Genomic DNA, 18,406 nt, shown 5'->3' with positions numbered 1-18,406 from the left:
CCAGAGCAGGTGTTATCTCTGCCTGACCATAGCAAGCAGCCTTTCCACCAGCTGTCCTGAAAGCAGGAGGCTTTGCACAGTTCACCTAGTGGCCGCAGAAGCTGGGGTCCACATGGCTGAGCAAACGTCAGGTTGGTGGGCAGGGAGCCTACTGCAGTGCTTCTGCTGGGAAGTCAAAAACTCTCCTCTACCACCTTGCAATTAAGGCAAGATGAACTCAATACCCCATCATGCAGTTAAGGCGATGCCTCAGCCACAAATGGGACCCAGTCACAGGACTTTGCTGTCCTTTGGGGAGGTCATATCCCAGCAGACTATCAGAAAAGGGATCGGATTCCAGCGGTTCCCGTTAGTATTACTGGAGCTGGGCGTGGTGTTATATCCCTGTAATCCCAGCACTCTGGGAAGCTAATGCAAGAAGATACCAAGTTCAAGCCCAGCTAGGGCAACTTGGCAATTTAGTGGATCTTGTCACAAAAAAGGGGTCCAGAAAATGTCAGTCATTATGAAGACCTTAGGTTCAAACCCAGTAAGTCCAAAAGTAGGGAACGGATACAAAGACATCTGTTCTGAGCTTCAGGAGGGCATAACGTGGCTCAGTACCAGGTGCAGGGAGAACAGGAGGGGTTTTGGCCCCCAAGAATAACTTTCTTCATGGATGTCTATATCCACATACCTAGTGCCATAGGCTCTGCACTGTCCCAACACCCCTGGGCCCAGGAACACTGGGAAAGCTAAATCTCTAAAGGACCCGTCTAGTCCCTAGACCGCTGTGGCTCTGAAGGCTTCTGGACAGGCTGGACAGTAGACACATGGTCCAGCAGATGAATTCACTTTGTCCTTTATTAGTTGTTTGGGCCCCAAAGCTGCCCTTTAATATAGCATCTCCCTGAGCTGCACAGGCAGACCGGGCACCTACTGGCGTCAGAAAGGTGACACAGAGGGGGCCTTCACCCCAGCATGCACACCACACCCTTCAGGCTTACATCCGGCACCAAGACTTTGAGGGGTGCAAGCCTGTTCCTCAAGGTTCATATCTCATCGTTCTCCAGCTGAATAGCGTGAGGCTCAAGCTCACCTGGGGTATTTCTGGACTCCAGTGTTTCCCTTAGAAGCTCTCTGGCTCCTGCCTCATTATCGCTGGCCTCTGCCTGCACCCCAATATCACCTCTGGAACCTGGGGCTTCTTCAGCAACTCCCTGTCCCCCATTCCCCACTTTGGGACTTAGAGTGTCTTCTTCAGCCCCTTCTTGAACCCCAGTCTCCTGAACAGGCTCCAGGGAGTCCCTCCTGGCCTCTTCCTGGGCCCCAGCTTCTTCTCTGGGCCCCAGAGCCTGCTGAGTTTCTTGTCTCATGGGGTTCTTTGCTAACTGGCCCTGCCCCTCCTCAGTCTGTGTCTCCTGGGGAGCTGGAGCGAAGGGTTCCGTGAGCTCTGTGTCCCTGAGAGTGTCTGCTGGAAAGCTGATGAGCTCTGCAGGGGAGATAAGCCCATCTCTGTCCAGGTCCTGGGACTCCAGCACCTTGTCCACAACCAGGATCACCTGTGGGAGCACAGAGTCACCATGAGGTCTCCAGCGACCAGAGATGTCCTCTGGAGCATCCCTGCTCAATGCCCCCTCCCCTGTTACGTAGGCCCTCAGCCCTGCCTTTTACAGGAGATTCATCCATAGTCATGATGAGAAAGACCAAAAACCAAGGAGCTGGACCCCCTGCAGAGCTTACCGGGTTTGCGGGAAAGTTGGCAGCTCCGGGGGCCAGAGCCTCTGTCAACATGGACAACAGCTCCAGCCCATCCAGCTGGCCGCTTTGGTCATAGTCATGGAGGGCAAAGAGGTAGAGGAGAACTGGAGAGAGAAGCTGGGTTAGAAGAGGTGTTCAGAGCAGGCAGAGAAGGCAGAGTCAGCGGGCAGCCAGCTCTCAGGCTCTGCTCTGGCTGCCCCGAGTGTCCTAGGCCTGGTCCACCAGCCCAGCCCCTTACCCCGTTCCCGGTTCATGTGCTCCGGATCCTCTTCCATCCTCTCTAGTCCCTTTAGGTAGTGTTGCAGCAGTCTGTTGGAGAAGGGGCAAATCAGCCTGGGTGGTGCCAGTCTGAGGCCCCAAGCCTGGCTTGCACTCTCAAGGCCCCAGTCAGCTACTCACCGGAGCTGCTCTGACCCTGGCTGGAAGGGGTTGGTCAGGGGTTGGGGTTGCACATCAAGGTCCTGCCTGGAGGAGGAGGAAAGGACTGGCCTTGCAGAGAGCCTGCCTGAGGCCCAGCCTGCCAGCCTCCACCCCAGCCTCCTGGCTCAGTTTCTTCCCGGGCCCAGAGGAGGCGCTCCCTCAGATTCCCAAAAGTCTTGTGAGGAAGAGGCTCTTCTGGTCTTACTTCCTCAGATCCTTTCTGAAATGCCTTATTTAAACTTTAAGTGAAACCCAAAGAATATCAGGTGGGGCTGAGGCCATGTGAAGCCACACCTGCTATGCACACAGTGGAGGCCCAAGAAGCTCGATGAGTGGCAGAGAATGTGGGTTGTGATGGCCAAGAGCCAAGGGTGGATCCTGGAGGAGCCTGGTGGCCCTGTCAGGTTTACACAGACCCAGCTCGCTCCATGATATCGATGCCTCTTTTTTTCAAGCAGAGGGCACACGTGTCAGATTGGGGGGGTTCGGTTTTCTCAGGCTCTCTTAACCAGTCTCCAAAGCTCAAAATGGGCTTCTGCTTCTGGATGGGGCCACATATCAGGCCAGGTTTGTTGTAGCCACTTTGGTCACTGCTGCCAATCCTGGTGGCTCTTCCTGCATCTGTCTCCTCTCCTACCAAGCACATCTCTGCCCAACACCAGTAAGACCTCCAGAGGGCAACGCTAATAAAATGACCTTCACTCCCCTGGTACTTGATTACAGGACTGCACCCCTTCCCTGGCCTCTAGCTTCTTCCTGACAGGCACAAAGCAGGAGGTTGGGGTGGGTACATAGAGATCGCCCAAGTTTCGTGGCCCCCTAAGGGGTCTGCCATACCCTTGGGTTCTCCAGAGACTCATCCCACCCCAGCTCATGGTCCTGTCCTCCTGGTCCCTTACCTGGTGGCTCCATCCTTGGGAGCAGCATGGGCCAGGGCGGGCAGCAGCAGTGGCAGCATTAGCACTCTCATCATCTGAGGTAACATCCTCCCTGGGGCAGGAACGAGGAGCAGAATTAGGAGGTCGGAAAGGAGTGGCTGCTACAGTTCCAGGGATCAGTTGGGTCAGAAACAAATGCCTTCTCTCCCTGTCTTTGCCTGCCCTCTCCTCAGGGAGGACTCCTGCATGGCAGACAGTGAGCTATGGCACTGTTATAGCTTGTGTCTAGATATCACCCCAAAGCCTCATGTGCTCATGGGTGGAGCTTTTTGGAGCTGGCTGAATCTAGGGTGTAGGAACATGGATTAAGGGGTGATAAACTGAACTGGTTTAGCATAGTTCTGGGTGTGAATAATGGGAAGCCACATGTTGGATATGGGTGGTACCAACCAATAGGCCTGTAGCCTGGATGGGACATGAGGGACTCATGGAAGGCAGGCTGCTGCTGCTTGCTGCCTCCTGCCATGGACTGTTTCTCCTCTGCCACGCCACCCTGCCTTGGAGCCAGCTGATCATGGACTGAAACCTTTACAAACTTGAGCTATAATAAACCTTTCCTCTTTTAGCTTGTGGTTGTTGAGTATTTTGTTCTGGCAATGAAAAGTAACTAAGACAGGAATTTTGCTCAAAATATATCCTACTCCAGCTCCGGTATATAAAGTGCATAAAAGCTGAGCTACCCTAGTGGAAGCAGTACTGGGGTCAGGGCTCACCCTCCCTGCAGCCCAGGCCTGTTGTCCCTGCAAGGCCCTGAGATGCTGAGAAATGCAACTGTAGTATCCTGCCTACCTCAGGCCACTCATTCCACAGATAGAAGAAAAGCTTAGCCAACCTAGGGAAACAGCCAGATTACAAATATGGGGACCAAGAGCAAGACTTACACAGGCAAAACGGGTGACAGATTGTTAGCCTGCACTTACTAAAATCCCATGGGAGAACAAATCCCAAGGGGCTCAAACTCCTTGAAAAAGTACACAGTCGGGTCCATACTCTGAGTCCGTACTCAGACTCAACAGCATACTAGGGTCAAACCCACAGTGGCTCTCAGAGTTGCGGCTTACTTAGCACAGTGAGGAAAACCAGATCTTACTATAAAGTAAGAAAAAATAAAAACTTCCCCTTAGATCTACATTGCAGAGGAACACAGCAAAAACAGTATCATAATTGATTCTATGAACTCAAACACAAAAGGGATCCATTGAAAACACAGAAAACAAAGCTTTCTGCTTGGTCCCAGGTATATAGACAAATAACGAGCTTCCAAGGGGGCAGGGGCTTACCAAAGCTGAGGCCTCAGACCACACGCCCATCTCTGGGAATAAAAATCACCAGCTGTTCAATGGACTGAGCGGAGGATAAGGAGCTCTCTGACATGGGGCCCCTATAGGATGTCTGGAATGGATTTTATTAGAGGAAGTTTTATAGCTTTCAGCAGCTCCTCCCAAAATTCCATGACCCAAGAGATGCAGAGCTCCTACCAGCAGGGACATCAGTCTCCTAAGAGGTGAGGGTTGGTGCAGCTAAGCATCTGGATCTAGAGATAAACAAAACTTCTGCCATCTTGAGCTGCCTGGAGCAAGACACAGCACAACAAAAAGGTGAGCCCACAGAACCTGAATCATTTCTCCACGCATGTGATTGGCCCCTAGAGCCACAGTGAATACACATAGTTTTTCAGTGTCTCTAAGCTCCAGTGGCCAAAAGGCTGTCAAACCTCGGCTGCTCTAAGTGTGGCCGGCAGCATCAGCTGGCACAGCAGGCCCTTGGGTTTGAGTTATTGTTCCCAGGAAAGGAGACAAAGTCTTGGGATTCTGCAAGGCATGAGGTCCCCACATCAACACGGAACCCTCAGAGGGACACGACCGGTGACAGGATGGGTGAGCCGACCATCCAGACATCCTGTCTCAGATTACAATAATAAGTGACCTGAAGAAAGTAACTACGATGCTGGATAAAAATAGAAAATATCCTCTTGAATGCACTGAGTTGGCAAGAAAGTCACAGCGTTCAGAAAAGCACAGTGGAAATTGTAACGCGGGTGAAAGGTGAGCTTGACATCAGCCTCACGTGTGTCGCCAAACCCGGCGTGTGAACTTGAGCTGCCTGCATGACAGCAGCGTGCAGCAGAGACCAGAGACAAACCTGGGCCCACCCACTCCGGAAAGAGTCAAGAGGTTCCCTGGAGCAAGCTGCCATGCCAAATAGCCGTGCACGTACAAGGGTGAGCCAAAGACGGCCAGGGCGAAGGGCAGCCGAGACGCTCGTCCTCCTGGGGTGGGTGCTAAGCAAAAGGAGAAAACCAGTCTCCTCTGAGAATGTGTACACAGCCTGCTCCAATGTGGTGTGAAGCCTGGATTACGGTTCCCCATGGTCCGGAAAACCCAGGTAGATAATTTATTTTGAAGTGTAACTAGTTGATAGTGGCCATAGAAGACAACATACATTTTCTGTGGAGGAGCTCAACTCCACCTGAGGCCTCAAAAATTTTCCATTGGTAAAGTTTTAAGAAATGTGAACTCTTTGGATCAATGAACAGAACTGTTTGCAGTATCATTGATGGAATGTCCACTTTACAAGCTTTAATTTTGTGACTTGAACAATTATTTCTAAGATGACAATATGTAATCCATTAACTAGTGATTTCTTACTGTTCATTTTTTTTCTGTAAATCTGTATAACTTGTACCCTTTCCCTGCTTTTTTTTCTTTTCTCCTTAAATAAAATTAAGAAAAAAAAAAAAGAGAGAGAGAGAGATGCAAAGAATGAAGACAAGACCAAAAAAAAAAAAAAAAAAAAAAAAAAAAAAAAAAAAAAAAAAAGAAAAAGAAAAAGAAATGTGAACTCTGGGCCAGGGATTTAGCTCAGTGGCCTAACTGCCTGCCTTGCAAGCGCGAGGTTGTGAGTTCGATCCTCGGTACTAAAAAGAAATGTGAACTCTCAGTTAAAAAGTCATAAATACACAAGGAAATGCGACATTGACTATGAGCCAGTGAAACAACAGAGTAAGTATTATACTGGAATTCTTAGGGTAGGGGGTTTAGCTCAGTGGCATAAGCACCTGCCTGGCAAGCATGAGGTCGAGAGTTCAATCCCCGGTACAAAAAAAGGGATCTATAGTGGAATTCCTGTAAGAATATTTCCTGTTGTAAGGAATTAAAAGGATGATTAAAATGATGAGAAAGAAATGAGAGCATCAAGATGACCAACTAAAGTTGTACAAAATGTAATCTCTAGTCATAAAAGTTGATCTTGAAAAATGCAACAGGCAAATGAAACAGATTAGACACAGCTGATACGAGAATGAATGAGCTAGAATAGAGACCCAAATAAATTACCCAGAATGTAGTTCACTGAGTTAAAAATAAAAGAAATATAAATAAAGGTTAAACGGCACGGGGGCAATAACAGATACAATTGGACGGAGGCAGTATTTGAAGAAATAATACTGAGGTTTTCCGAGTAGGTTGAAAATCACTGCTGTGTCAATCAGGAAGTTCAACAATGCCACCCAGACTAAACAAACAGAAAAACACAGCCAGGCCTACTGCAGTGAATCACAAACCAGAGAGAAGAACACTGTAAAAACAATCAGACAGAAAAGACAAATCTGGAAAAGTAATTAAAGTGGGCTGGGGGTTTAGCTCAGCGGCATAAGCGCCAGCCTTGCAAGCAGGCAGTCGTGAGTTCGATCCCCGGTACCGATAAAAAGGAAAAAGACAAAAAAAAAAAAAAAAAAAAAAAGAAAAAAGAAAAAAAAGAAAAGTAATTAAAGTGACAGCTGATTTCTCCACAGTAAGCGTTACCCAGTGCAGAGATATGGGATGTGCATGCGTTCAGAGGCAGAAGAAACTGCTGGTCCCGGACTCTGCTCTCTGTGAAATGCTCTTTCAAGGCTGAGGAGGGAGAGCTGAGTGGTAGAGGGGGTGCCTGGTACACCTGAGGCCCTGAGTTCTATCCCCAGTGCTGAGTAAAGGGAAACATAACCCAGGGTCTCACTGTGTAGTTTAGGCTGGCCTTGAACGCACTATGTCACCCAAACTGGCCTTGAGCTTACAGCGATCCTCCTGCCTCAGCCTCCTGAGGGCTGAGATTACAGGCATGCACCACTCACCACATCTAACTAACACTGCTTCATTAAAGGAAATTCCAAGATATGTGTTTCAAGAAAAATATCCTAGAAAGAAGGTTTGAAACACAAGGGAAAATGTTGAGCAAAGAAATCAGATAATTTGTGAAAAATCTAAACACTAAAGACTGTTAATGAAAATCATGTTAATCTATGGGGCAAAAAGGTACAGTTGTCTGGTCTACAACACTGCATAGCATATAAGGTGAAATGGTTGTTTGGGAAGAGAATATTTTGCTAAATATATACTATATATATTTCTTTTGGGGGGGTTTAACCGAGGATCAAACTCATGACCTCAAGCTTGCCAGGCAGGCGCTTATGCCCCTGAGCTAAATCCCCATTCCCTAAGTATTAATATATTTAATATTTCAGAATAATCACCAAAAAGAAACAGAAATGGAATGTGGAAACTCACATCACTAGAGAAAAAAAATTAATGGAATAGTTAAAGAATTCAAAATAGAGGCAGAAAATGAGACAAAAAAGAAATTTTTAAAATTCTAGGCAACAAGGGCCGGGGGTTTAGCTCAGTGGCCTAAGTGCCTGCTTGGCAATACGATGTTGTGAGTTCGATCTCCAGTACCGGAAAAAAAAATCTGGGCATCATGGTGCACACCTGCAATCTCAGCTACTTAGGAGGCTGAGGCAGGAAGATCATACATTCAAGCTCAGCCTGGGCAATTCAGAAACAAACCGTTTCAAAATAAAAAATGAGGCAGGAGGTTCACCGTGAGTTTGAGGCGGGCCTGGGCTACCTAGCAAAACCTTGCCTAATAAAAATAAATAAGATGAAAAATGAAAAAGGTCTGGGGATGTAGCTCAGTGTGAAGGCCCAGTACCACACACACACACACACACACACACACACACACACACACACACACGTAAAAGAAAAAACAAAAAGAATTTAACAAAAAGACAAATTAAAAAAAAGAATTAAAAAAAAGACAAAAAATAAGATTTTAGCAATAAAGCCAAGTATCTCAGTAATCATAATAAGTATAAATTATACGAACTCATCAGCTAGAAAATAAAGCTTATAAGAGCCATTATAAAATGACAAAAAGCTTAATTCTCTATAGGAAAACATAATAAATCTGAATTTGTGTATACTTAATACCATAGCCTCAAAATACCTGCATCAAGAGCTGGTATAACTCTAAGGGGAAAAACCAAATCTGTCATTATAGTGGCAAAATTTAACATGCCTCACTCAGTACTAAGCAGACTAAAAATTAGTAAGACTATAGAAAATTTGAATACAGCTTACTAAGCCTGAGCTAGTGAACACACATAGAATCCTGCTTCAATTAGCAACATATGTTCTTCTCCAGCACACATGGGACTTTTTTTAAAGCAGGGTCTTACTTGTGGCCCAGGTTGGCCTAAACTTGTGAGGATCCTCCCGTCTCAGGCCCCTGAGTGCTGCGATTATGGGCACGCACCACCACACCCAGCTTAAACACGGGATATTTACAAAAATTGACGGATACCAGCCCAGAGAGTACAGCTCAACTGACATTAAGGAATCAATCTCAGGCCAAATGATCAAAATGCAATTACATAAGAAACAGTACCAAAGTATTTTAAAAATCTCATGTATTTGGAAATTTATAAGGCATACTTATACATGCTCACAAAGGAAATAATGAAAATTGTTAAATACTTAGAATTGAAAAATATGGGAGCAGCAGGAAAAATGTACCAACTTAAAAGCTTTTATTACAAGAAAAGCTAAAAATTAATGAGTATAGTTCCAACTCAAGAAGCTAGCAAGAGGAGTAAGTTTAAATAAATAAAAATAACAAATTATAAACACAGTAGAGATAAAGTAGCAAACACAGAGACAAACACAGATTGTTTCTTTAAAAAGATCTAATAAAATTTGGCTCATGACTATAACCCCAGCTACTCAAGAGGCCGAGGCAGAAAGATCACAAGTTTGAAGCTGAGAATTTTAGAAGGACCCTGTTTCAAAACAAAAAATTAAAAAGGCTTGGGGTGAGGCTCAGTGTGGGGAGAGGGGACCCTGGGTTTGATCCTCAGTATTGGAAAAAAACCTCAAAAGATAGACAACTTTTGACAATTTTTAAGAACAAGAGAAAAAGCAGTGTTAGGAATGAGAAATATTAGGAAGATCAAGAGACAAAACTACAGAAATAACAATGAATTGAAAACAGAAGATAGAGTCAATTTCCTAGAAAAACCTACTAGCAAAAGAAATCGAAAACTTTCAATAGTCCTGTAACTGTTACAGAAATTGAACCAGTGAGGAGGAGCCTATATTGGGTGTGGAATTCAAGCTGAACTGCTTTAAGACAGTGATCTGCAAATGTGTATATTAACTGCCAGAAAACTCAGACCCAACAATGTCACTTTGGACTCTGCATAAAGAAAAATGCAACTAAAAAAGAAACTGGAGATACATACAGCTGTGCTATGTATATTATTTTTAAAAAAACAACACAACCTGAGTGTCTAACATTTAGGTAATAGCTGACTACACAAATCATATTATACAACAGAGCCATCAAGGCAATAAATTTTTTTTATATATATATTTTTTTGTCTTTTTCATTTTTATCGGTACCAGGGATCAAACTCACAACCTCCTGCTTGCAAGGCAGGTGCTTATGCCACTGAGCTAAATCCCCAGCCTCGGCAATAAATATTTTAAACTCATAAATTCTAAAGGAAAAACTATGGGTGATTTATATGTCAAAAATCCAAACTTGTCAGGCTGGGGAGGTGGCTCAGTGCTAGAGTTCTTGCCTTGCATGTGTAAGGCCCTGGGTTCAATCCTCAGCACTACCCACCTCTAAATAAAAAAATAAAAAAATTCTGTATTTCTGTATCATAAGAAGACACCCTTGGTCAAGTTAAAGGCAACAAGTGATAAGGGTTTGGAGGCCTCTAGGGACCTCCAGCCTCAGCAGGTGAGGGATGAGGACTGTAGTCTCACCGTTAACCCCATGCGTGCTGATGGGGATTAGGCACTCCAGATGTGCAGACCTCATATCCAGGGAGGTCAGCAACAAGAACCTGTTCATAGGGGCCCTGTGGCCAGCCAAGAGTGGCTGGAAGAGGCCCCCTTCTCTGCATCTGTGGTGGCCCACAGAGGCCAGAGGAGAAAGCCAGGTGCTATGGACCCTGGCCAGGACACCACAGAGGATTCTGGGGGGGTTTTGGTTTGGGTCTGGAGCATCCCCAAAAAACCCTGGGCCCTAGTGGAGGTTTGGGGTCCTTGGAGTTGTCCTGAAGGACACTGTGGGGCCTCGGTCTGTCCCTCTTTCCCTTCCAGCCACAAGCAAGCAGCTTAGCTGGGCCTTGTGCTCCCTGCCATGATTCTCTTGCTTGGTTCTCTTGCTTTTGGGCCTGTAGCCAAGACCGAACTACAGGCCTCAAGCCCTAAACCCAATACCCCTTTGCGCTTCACTGCTGGTTACTCCAGGCATTTGCCCCAGTGGTGGGAAGCTGCCTGAGCAACCCAGGGGCAGCCAGAGACAGGAGGGCATGCATTCCCCAGGAAGGTGAATGTCGGTATGTTTGCACAATAAATACAAACATTCATTTCTTTTTAAAAAATTTTGTGGGACTGGGGTTTGAACCTCAGGCCTCCCACATGCTAGGCAAGTACACTAGCACTGAGCTACCACTTTGATGCATTTTTGTGCTGCTTCTTAAATACCTACCATAAAGCCAGGCATGGTGGCTCACACCTGTAATCCCAGCACTCAGGAGGCTGAGGCAGGAGGATGTTGCAAGTTCAAGACCAGCCTAGGCTACAAAGTGAGCTCAAGGCCAGCCTGAACTACACAGGGAGACCCTGTCTCAAAAAAACAAAAACAAACAACAACAAAAAAAAAACCTACCATAGGTAAGGCACTATCTTACCAACAGCCTCATAGCTTGAGGTAGAATTACTCTTTTTCTACTTAAGGCTTGCAAATATATAAGGAGATATTAAAACAATTAAGAGAACCTGAGGTGATGGTGCACCCTTGTAATCCCAACACCCTGGGAACTAAGGCCAGAGGATCAAAATTTCAAGCCCAGTTCAGGCAATTAAGCAACTTAGTGAGATCCTGTCTCAAACTAAACAATAAAAAAAACTGGTGACATAGCTCAATGCAAAGGTTCTGGCTTCAGTTCTTAGTACTAAAACAAAACAAAATAAAATGAAGTGAGAAACATTAAGAGAGAAAAATAGAGAAGCCAAGTGGGTCACAATAGCGTGCATCTGTAATACTAGCTACAGGAGAGGCTGAGGCAGAAGGATCGAAAGTCTGAGCCCCGTCTGACAACTCAGCAAGACCCTGAATCAAAATAAAAAATAAAAAGGGCTGGGGTCGTCACAGCACTGGAGTAGGGTGGGGCAGAGACAGACACAGAGACACGCAGAGACAGAGAGGGAATTGCTAGCACAGTGGTTGAGGTCAAGTTAAGGGCCTGAGCTCTGTCTAACCTGGGGCTGCCTACGTTCTAATGCCTTGTCTGTCCCAGGTTCCCGTCTGTAGCTCAGGGTGGTCCAGCACACTGCCCAGGCATGGCCTGCAGGAGCCATAGTGCTGTTACACAATGCTGCCTTTCCTTCCACAGGCTTTCCTGGATGGCTCCGCGGTGCCCCCCCACCCTCCCCCTGGGAACCCCCTCCCCAGTCCCTTCAAATCGCTCTCTCCTACCATCTGCTCACTGCTAGGGCCCAGGCCGCAGGAGACACAGAGTCATTTAAATCCCTCAGAGCTGTCAAAACTTATTACCTGGCTTTGCATATCACCCTCCAGCAGTCGCCTCTTAGGAGAGGACATCTGTGACGCCACAGACTGAATTTCAGGTATAAAGGGGGAGCACCTTCTGGCCCTCCTGACCTGCTCACGCATTAGGCCAATGTGGTGCTTCCAAAAATGTATCTGCAAATTCCCGAATCTGGTTCTTCCTGTTTGTGATTTGCCCCCTGTACATTGCCGAGATGATGCTACAGACTGCCGGGTCTGGTTCTTTCTCTTTCTCTCCCTCTATCGCTCAGCCTTGTGGAGAAATCACTTAGGGACAGCAATGCCTGGAGAGTCTCCAGATCCTCACCAGACTGACAAGCTGGGGGAGCCTTCCCCGACTCTGGTCCCCAGCCTTGGGGTCACCTACCCAACACAGAGCACACATGCACTGTCTCCACTGCTCTGCCCAGGCAGCGCTCACGAGTAAAGTCAAGCTTATCGGGGCTTTTGTTGTCTTGTTTTGCAGGATTGAGCTACATCCCAGCTCTTCGTATTTTTGATTTTGAGATAGGCTCTATGTAGTCCAGGCTGGCCTCAAACTTGTGATCTTTCAGTTTCAGTCTTTCTGGGATCAGCCTCCCGAGTTGCTGATCTCCCAAGCGTGTGCCACTGCACCCAGCTAAGCCCCTAAGCTCTGGGAGTCTGTTAAATCGCTGTAGTAATCGGACACAGATCCTGGAAGGGCTGGCGTAGTGTGTGCAGCGGACCTTGCTCTCAGGCAACCCCTCCTTGTGCTTAGTCAAATGTTTGAGTCTTGAGACTCAGTGACTTTTGGAGCAGGCCCTGTGATTGCCATACCTGGTCTGAGCCTGACCCACAGAGTGCCTGTCATACCGCCACTTGGTCCTATGTGCCTCTCCCATACATAACTAACTATCCAGTCTGTGTAGCAGTCAGAGAGCAGAGCTTTAGCATCAGCTAGAACCACCTTCAACGCCACCTCTACCACTGGCTGTCCCTGTGCCCTTGGGCCAGTTAATTATCCTCCAGTTATCTTGCTTGCCTGGTGGTGATAGTGATGTTTACCTCACAGAGTTAACGTGACTATTAAGTGAGTTGTAAATTAATTCTTACAGACATTAAATATAGTTTCTTGCCTCTGGTATCTTCTTTATAGCCACATCAGATAAACGTTCTGCTAGAATTCCACTGTTCAGAACCTTCAGTGGCTCCCTAAATCTGTTACAGTCCAGAGTCCTTACCAGCGTGTGCAAGGTCTTCAACAATCAGATATTAAATTATTTTGATTCATCTTTTGGTGCTCCGTTATTCTAAGGCTCAGCTTCAAACTGAGGGGTACCAGAAACTTCCAAAATACTCCTCACTGGGAGCTGGGGATTTAGCTCAGCGGCATAAGCACCTGCCTTGTAAGCAGGCAGTGTTGAGTTCGATCCCCGGTACTGATAAAAAAAAAAAAAAAACTTCTCACTTTTACTTGTCAGTGTTTTTACCCAAACTTTTCCATCCTCAATTTGGAATATCCTGGACCCTCTTGATCACCCTTGCATTTGGGTGTAATCCATGTTAAAACTTTAAGTAACTGCACATGGATTTAGAGTATAGTATTCTCCTACCTGCTGAGTCCAGCTGTGACGTTGTTACTGCCAGAAACCCACCTATGTTATTTAAAGACAAGCAGGCCAGTACCTCATGTAATGTGTGAGGAGACTGGTGTAACGGGATTGGTCCATACGTGCATATTTGCAAGCATTTACAAAAGCTTTTGTAAGCAACAGAAACAAAGCAGTCATTGAACCACGGCTGGTTAAATACAAATGTCTCTAAGCATTTCTATCCTTACCATGTACATGAACATCTGCTACCCTAAGAGACACACGAAAGCCCTGTGTTGTCGATCGTAATCCCATAAAATTATTCAGTCATCTACACACACTTACACACTCACACTCACATTGGAACAATGATTTGTGCCAGTCTTTGCACCAGTACATGAAGCAGATCTCAGACTTGGGGTTAGCTTCTGACCAATTCTGCTGTGTGATCTAAGGAGATGTCTTAACCCCTGTGATCTCCTAGATTTTAGCAGGACCTGCTTTACAGAGACCTGGGCAGGCTGTAATGAGTTAAGGGAGGCTACGTGGCCTCAAGCACACGCCTCTGCATTCAGAGGTTGTGCAGGAGCCTTTAAAGTTACCTGTGTAACATCTCCTCCCAGAGTCCCTCTGTGACAGCATCCCTGCCATTCAGCCCCTGCCTCAGTCTTTCTGGGCCACCGCACCGACAGGGCATCCATTCTTTTTCAGACTGAGTCTTGGGGCTGAATCTTCTGCCTCGATTTACCCCTCTGGTGCACCGGTGCCCCCCAGGAAAGGAGAAGGCGGGGCCAAGGGGCGCACACCTGAGCAGGTCCCTGCCCAGCCCCTTGCTGCAGGGAGACAACCTGGGGGGGGGGCCCTCTGCTGCTCTCCGTTCCTCCGCCCCCAGAAGAGGCTCAGGTCCGGCTGCCCCTACCCCGGTCGCTCAGGCCGAGGCCGGAGAGCTGGCGCCGGGCATCGCGGACCCGCATCGCCCCAGCCCCCCCCCGTGACCCCCCCCCCGGGGCCACCCACCTGCTGCGGGCTGCGGCTCTGGCCTCTGCGCTCCGGCTGCCGCGCCGCCCGCGCCTGCCGCCCCTCCCGCCCGCTCCACGTGGCCTCCACGTCGCGCTCCCGCCGCGGCCACCGCCCGGCGGGCAGAGTCCTGAGCCGGCGCCAGCCACGCCCCGCCCCGCCCCGCCCCGTGGGCACCGCCGCCTGCTCCAGCGGGCTCCCTGCCGCCCCGAGGGGGGGCGCGGCGCTGCATCGGGACCGGAGGAGCTGCGTGTGCGTGTGCGTGTGCGTGTGCGTGTGTCGCTGTGTGTGTGTGTGTGCGCGAGAGGGAGAGAGAGTATGAATGAGAATGAATTAGAGTTTTTTTTTTAACTGATTGCACCCAACCCGATGGGCTGAGCTCTATCCCCATCCCCATGTCTTTTCTCATTTATTATTGTACGACCACGTCTCACTAAATCCCTAAGTTGCCCAGGCTGAGCTCAAACTTGTGATTCTCCTGCCTCAGCCTCCAGAGTGCTGGAATTACAGGGGTGCACCACAGATACCAGGCTGCAGCTAGAGACAGAGAGACAGCGAGGCTGGTGCGTATGAAAATAATGTTTAACTGTAGTCAAATCCGGGTGCCACTGGCTCTGCCTGAAGGACCCGGATGTATGTGACAAAATAAATGTCACTTGCTGTCAGCACCTGTGGTGGTGACTGGTGTATACGGTCTTGGATATGAGGAACTTGGGACACAGTAGGGGGCATTTCGTGTGACTGTGTCCAGACTGATAGTATGGGCTCGAGAGAGGATGGCCAGTGTGTGAGTGTCCACGCGAGTCGCCTATGTGTGTGACAGTGTGGGTGATAGCAGTATGTGTCCCAGGAGACTGGATGAACTCATGCTCAGTTGTTTTTTTATTTTTATGTGACACTGAGCTTCAAATGCTGGTTCTGGTAGCAGGATCACTGAGTGACCTTCACTACGCAGGTTACTGAAGAGTGGCCCTGTGTGAGGGGAGGGGCCGATGGGAGTGTGTGGTCACTGCAGCTGTCATTTTAAGGGCCATGCTGGCAGCTGTTTCACAGCACAGTGTTGCAGTTGTGTGACTGTTGCTTTGTTGACCCTGTGGCTTGTCCCTTCACCTAGGTAGGCACCAGCCTATACCCTCAGCCACCGGCCCAAGGACTTGGGTCTTCCAGTGACCTCTTATGTCTTCAGCCTCTGCCTCTGCCTCTCTGTCAGCCTCTGCCTCTCTGTCAGAACCCGCCATCAACATCAGCCACTCTGTCCCAGCATCAGCCACTCTGATCGCTCATCCTTTGGGGAGGGAAGTGCCGCTGACCACTGCCCCCCCCCATCCCATGTCATTTCTTCACATATAGAGTCCTCATCTCTTTCCTCACTCTCCACTTGGGGTCCAGACGTAGCAGGCTTGACCACCTGTCCCAGGATGCCGACAGCTCACATATCTTTCGGCACTATCTGTTATGGGTTCAGCTGTGTCCTCCAAAATTCAGTATGTTGGGGGGCTGGGGATGTAGCTCAGAGGCATAAGCATGTGCCTGGCAAGCAAGAGGTTATGAGTTCGATCCCAATACAAAAAAAAAATTTCAATATGTTAAAGTCCTGGATCAGTGCCTCAGATGTGAGCTTATTTGGAAATACGATTACTGTGGACTTATCTCATAAGATGAGCCCACACTGAGGTAGGGTGGGATCTGAATCCAGATTGGTGTCCATATCAAAAGGAAAAATTTGGACATGCAAAGGAAAAAGGCTACTTTGGTCTGGATGATCCCACAGATTTGTGTATTGAAATTTCATCCCCTTTGTTATGGTGTAAAGGCGGGACTTTTTCAGAAATGATTGGGTCACCAGGGCTTTGGCCTCATGAATAAATTAATTCCCTCATAAAAGAGGCTTCAGAGTCTCCTCATCTTGCTCTCCTGTCCTTCTGTCCTTTCCATCATGTAAAGACAAGTAGATGGTACCCCTTATGCAGATAAAGCCATCACCAGACACTGAATACGTTGACACCTTCATCTTGGACTTTCCAGCTCCCACAATGGTGAGAAATAAATTTCTTTTTTTTTTTGGTCTTTTTCCTTTTTATCGGTACCGGGGATTGAACTCACGACTGCCTGCTTGCAAGGCAGGCACTTATGCCGCTGAGCTAAATCCCCAGCCCCGAGAAATAAATTTCTGCTGTTTATAAATTTCCCAGTCTGTGTAATTTGATTACAGTAGCACAGACTAAGAAAGACATGGTATGAAGACGGAGATGGAGATCAGGATGAAGCTTCTTGGAGCCGAGGATTGCTGAAGACATCAGAAAACCACCGGAAGCTGAGGAAGAAGCATAGATCAGCTCAGAAGCAGCCTTGATCTTGACCTCTGGTGCCCGAAGCGTGCACAGCACATTTCTGTTCTGTGTAGCACCTGGTTTGCAGCCCTTTGTTATTGCATCCCTAGAAGCTAACACTTCATCTGAACGCTGACCACTACGAAATCTCTGACTCCAATCTGTGAGCCCCAGAGCACTTCAGGAATTGAGCGTCCTGCTGATTTGTGCCTTGGCCTTTGCTTATAGACTCGTTGTATAGTCAGTGCTGTTGAAAGAAAAGCTGAAGGTTATTCACAGCTACCCTGGAGATCAGAGGCAAGGCATGCCCTGCTTCTGGGAGAGCACCAGGGACCCCCCAGAGGCATATAGGAGCCAAAAGAGGGCTCAATGATACAAGGAAAAGGTTAGAATTAGTTTGAATGGTTCTGGAGGATTTGGGGAGCCATGGGATGTCCCCTAACCCTATAGTACCTGTCCTCAGAGTGTCTTGGATCAGGAGTAATACTGGTTTGATGTGTGAGAGTTCAATAAAGTGGGTCAGAAGGAATCTGTATGGCAAGGGAGACCGTGCTCACTGCTGGGCCTTGTGATGGATAGAATTCAAACAGACTGAAGAGGAAAAATTAAAATTTTAAATAAAAGCCTGCCCAGGATGCTCACCAAGACCAAGCGGATGTGTCCAGCAAGCTGAATAACAGAACACTCCTTCCTTTATATAAACTCCTGTCTTTGCTGACCTTGTGTAACCGATGGCCTTACGATGTCACTTAAAATGTAACAGGACGTTTCTTCCTCTGTAACCCATGCGTTGTAAAGCTGATAGCCTTGTGATGTAACCTGTAACGTTTACACTGCCCTCACAACACATGATGTCACCCAACCCTCCAATCATATGGGCTGAACCTGCCCTTGTATCTCCCCCTTTACCTTCCCTTTAAAAGCCCTGAAACTCCCCACTGAGCAGGCCTCTGATTCTTTGTCATAGTCATCAGAAGCCCACTCTGTAATAAACTGCCTTCTTAACCTCCTTGGTGCTGTTTCTTCCTGTGTTTGGGTGTTTTCCATAATACTACAGTGCTAACAACAAGTCATTCTTGGAAAAGGATGAGAGTATGGGTCAGGGTGCTCTGATCAAGGGTCTGACTCACAAGCTGGGCTCACTCAACCAGGTGGTGCTACTTACAAGATAGTCTCAACCTGCTGTTGATCTTGAGGGTGCACAGGTCTGTCTTCAGCCACAGTTTTGATGGCATCTCATCTTTGGCATGGACGCCCGCCCAGGCCCTCGTCCCTTTCTGACTGCCTATTAATTTCTATCTGACAGGGCTGGGGATTTAGCTCAGAGGCATAAGTGCCTGCCTGGCAAGTGCAAGGTCATGAGTTCGATCCCCGGTACCACAAAAAAAAAAAAAAAAAAATTTCTATCTGACTTAGCAGGGTGATTGATTCTCCAAGGAGAACTCACTATTGCTTGAGGATAGTTTGTGTCCCTTGTCATAAAGATGTTCAGCAGTCAGAGCTT

The 18,406-nt window shown here is 47.7% G+C and overlaps 1 protein-coding gene and 1 long non-coding RNA gene across 3 annotated transcripts; one reads left to right on the top strand and one right to left on the bottom strand.

Annotated features, from left to right (window-relative positions):
- Window positions 1-825: 825 nt before the first annotated feature.
- Window positions 826-14,727, bottom strand: Cgref1 (cell growth regulator with EF-hand domain 1). Of its 2 annotated transcripts, XM_063230935.1 has the most exons (6): window positions 14,573-14,727; window positions 3,060-3,150; window positions 2,140-2,205; window positions 1,979-2,049; window positions 1,723-1,844; window positions 826-1,541 (listed from the first exon to the last, which is right to left on the bottom strand). In XM_063230935.1, the coding sequence occupies exons 2-6, from the start codon at window positions 3,143-3,145 to the stop codon at window positions 1,032-1,034; spliced, it is 855 nt and encodes a 284-aa protein (XP_063087005.1). In that variant the 5' UTR covers window positions 3,146-3,150; window positions 14,573-14,727; the 3' UTR covers window positions 826-1,031. The 2 variants fall into 2 exon arrangements, with proteins under 2 accessions (XP_063087005.1, XP_063087009.1); XM_063230939.1 differs by lacking the exon at window positions 2,140-2,205.
- A 27-nt stretch (window positions 14,728-14,754) lies between these two features.
- Window positions 14,755-18,121, top strand: LOC111757714 (uncharacterized). Its single transcript, XR_002791995.2, has 3 exons — window positions 14,755-15,135; window positions 16,517-16,608; window positions 16,785-18,121. It is a non-coding gene; the product is annotated as an uncharacterized LOC111757714 (long non-coding RNA).
- Window positions 18,122-18,406: the final 285 nt, after the last annotated feature.

This window comes from Cavia porcellus, unplaced genomic scaffold (genome assembly GCF_034190915.1).
Source record: "Cavia porcellus strain 051 isolate PalLab524CR breed Dunkin Hartley unplaced genomic scaffold, mCavPor4.1 scaffold_1, whole genome shotgun sequence".
Lineage (NCBI taxonomy): Eukaryota > Metazoa > Chordata > Mammalia > Rodentia > Caviidae > Cavia > Cavia porcellus.
Note: the sequence above shows the minus strand (reverse complement) of the source record. Positions and strands in the feature narration are given on the sequence as shown.

Coding starts and splice junctions, on each gene's coding strand:
- Cgref1 (XM_063230935.1), bottom strand. CDS start 3,145: ATGTTACCTCAGATGATGAGAGTGCTAATGCTGCCACTGCTGCTGCCC. Junction 2,050..2,139: donor CCAGGGTCAGAGCAGCTCCG/GTGAGTAGCTGA, acceptor CTTCTCCAACAG/ACTGCTGCAACACTACCTAA. Junction 1,845..1,978: donor GCACATGAACCGGGAACGGG/GTAAGGGGCTGG, acceptor TTCTCTCTCCAG/TTCTCCTCTACCTCTTTGCC.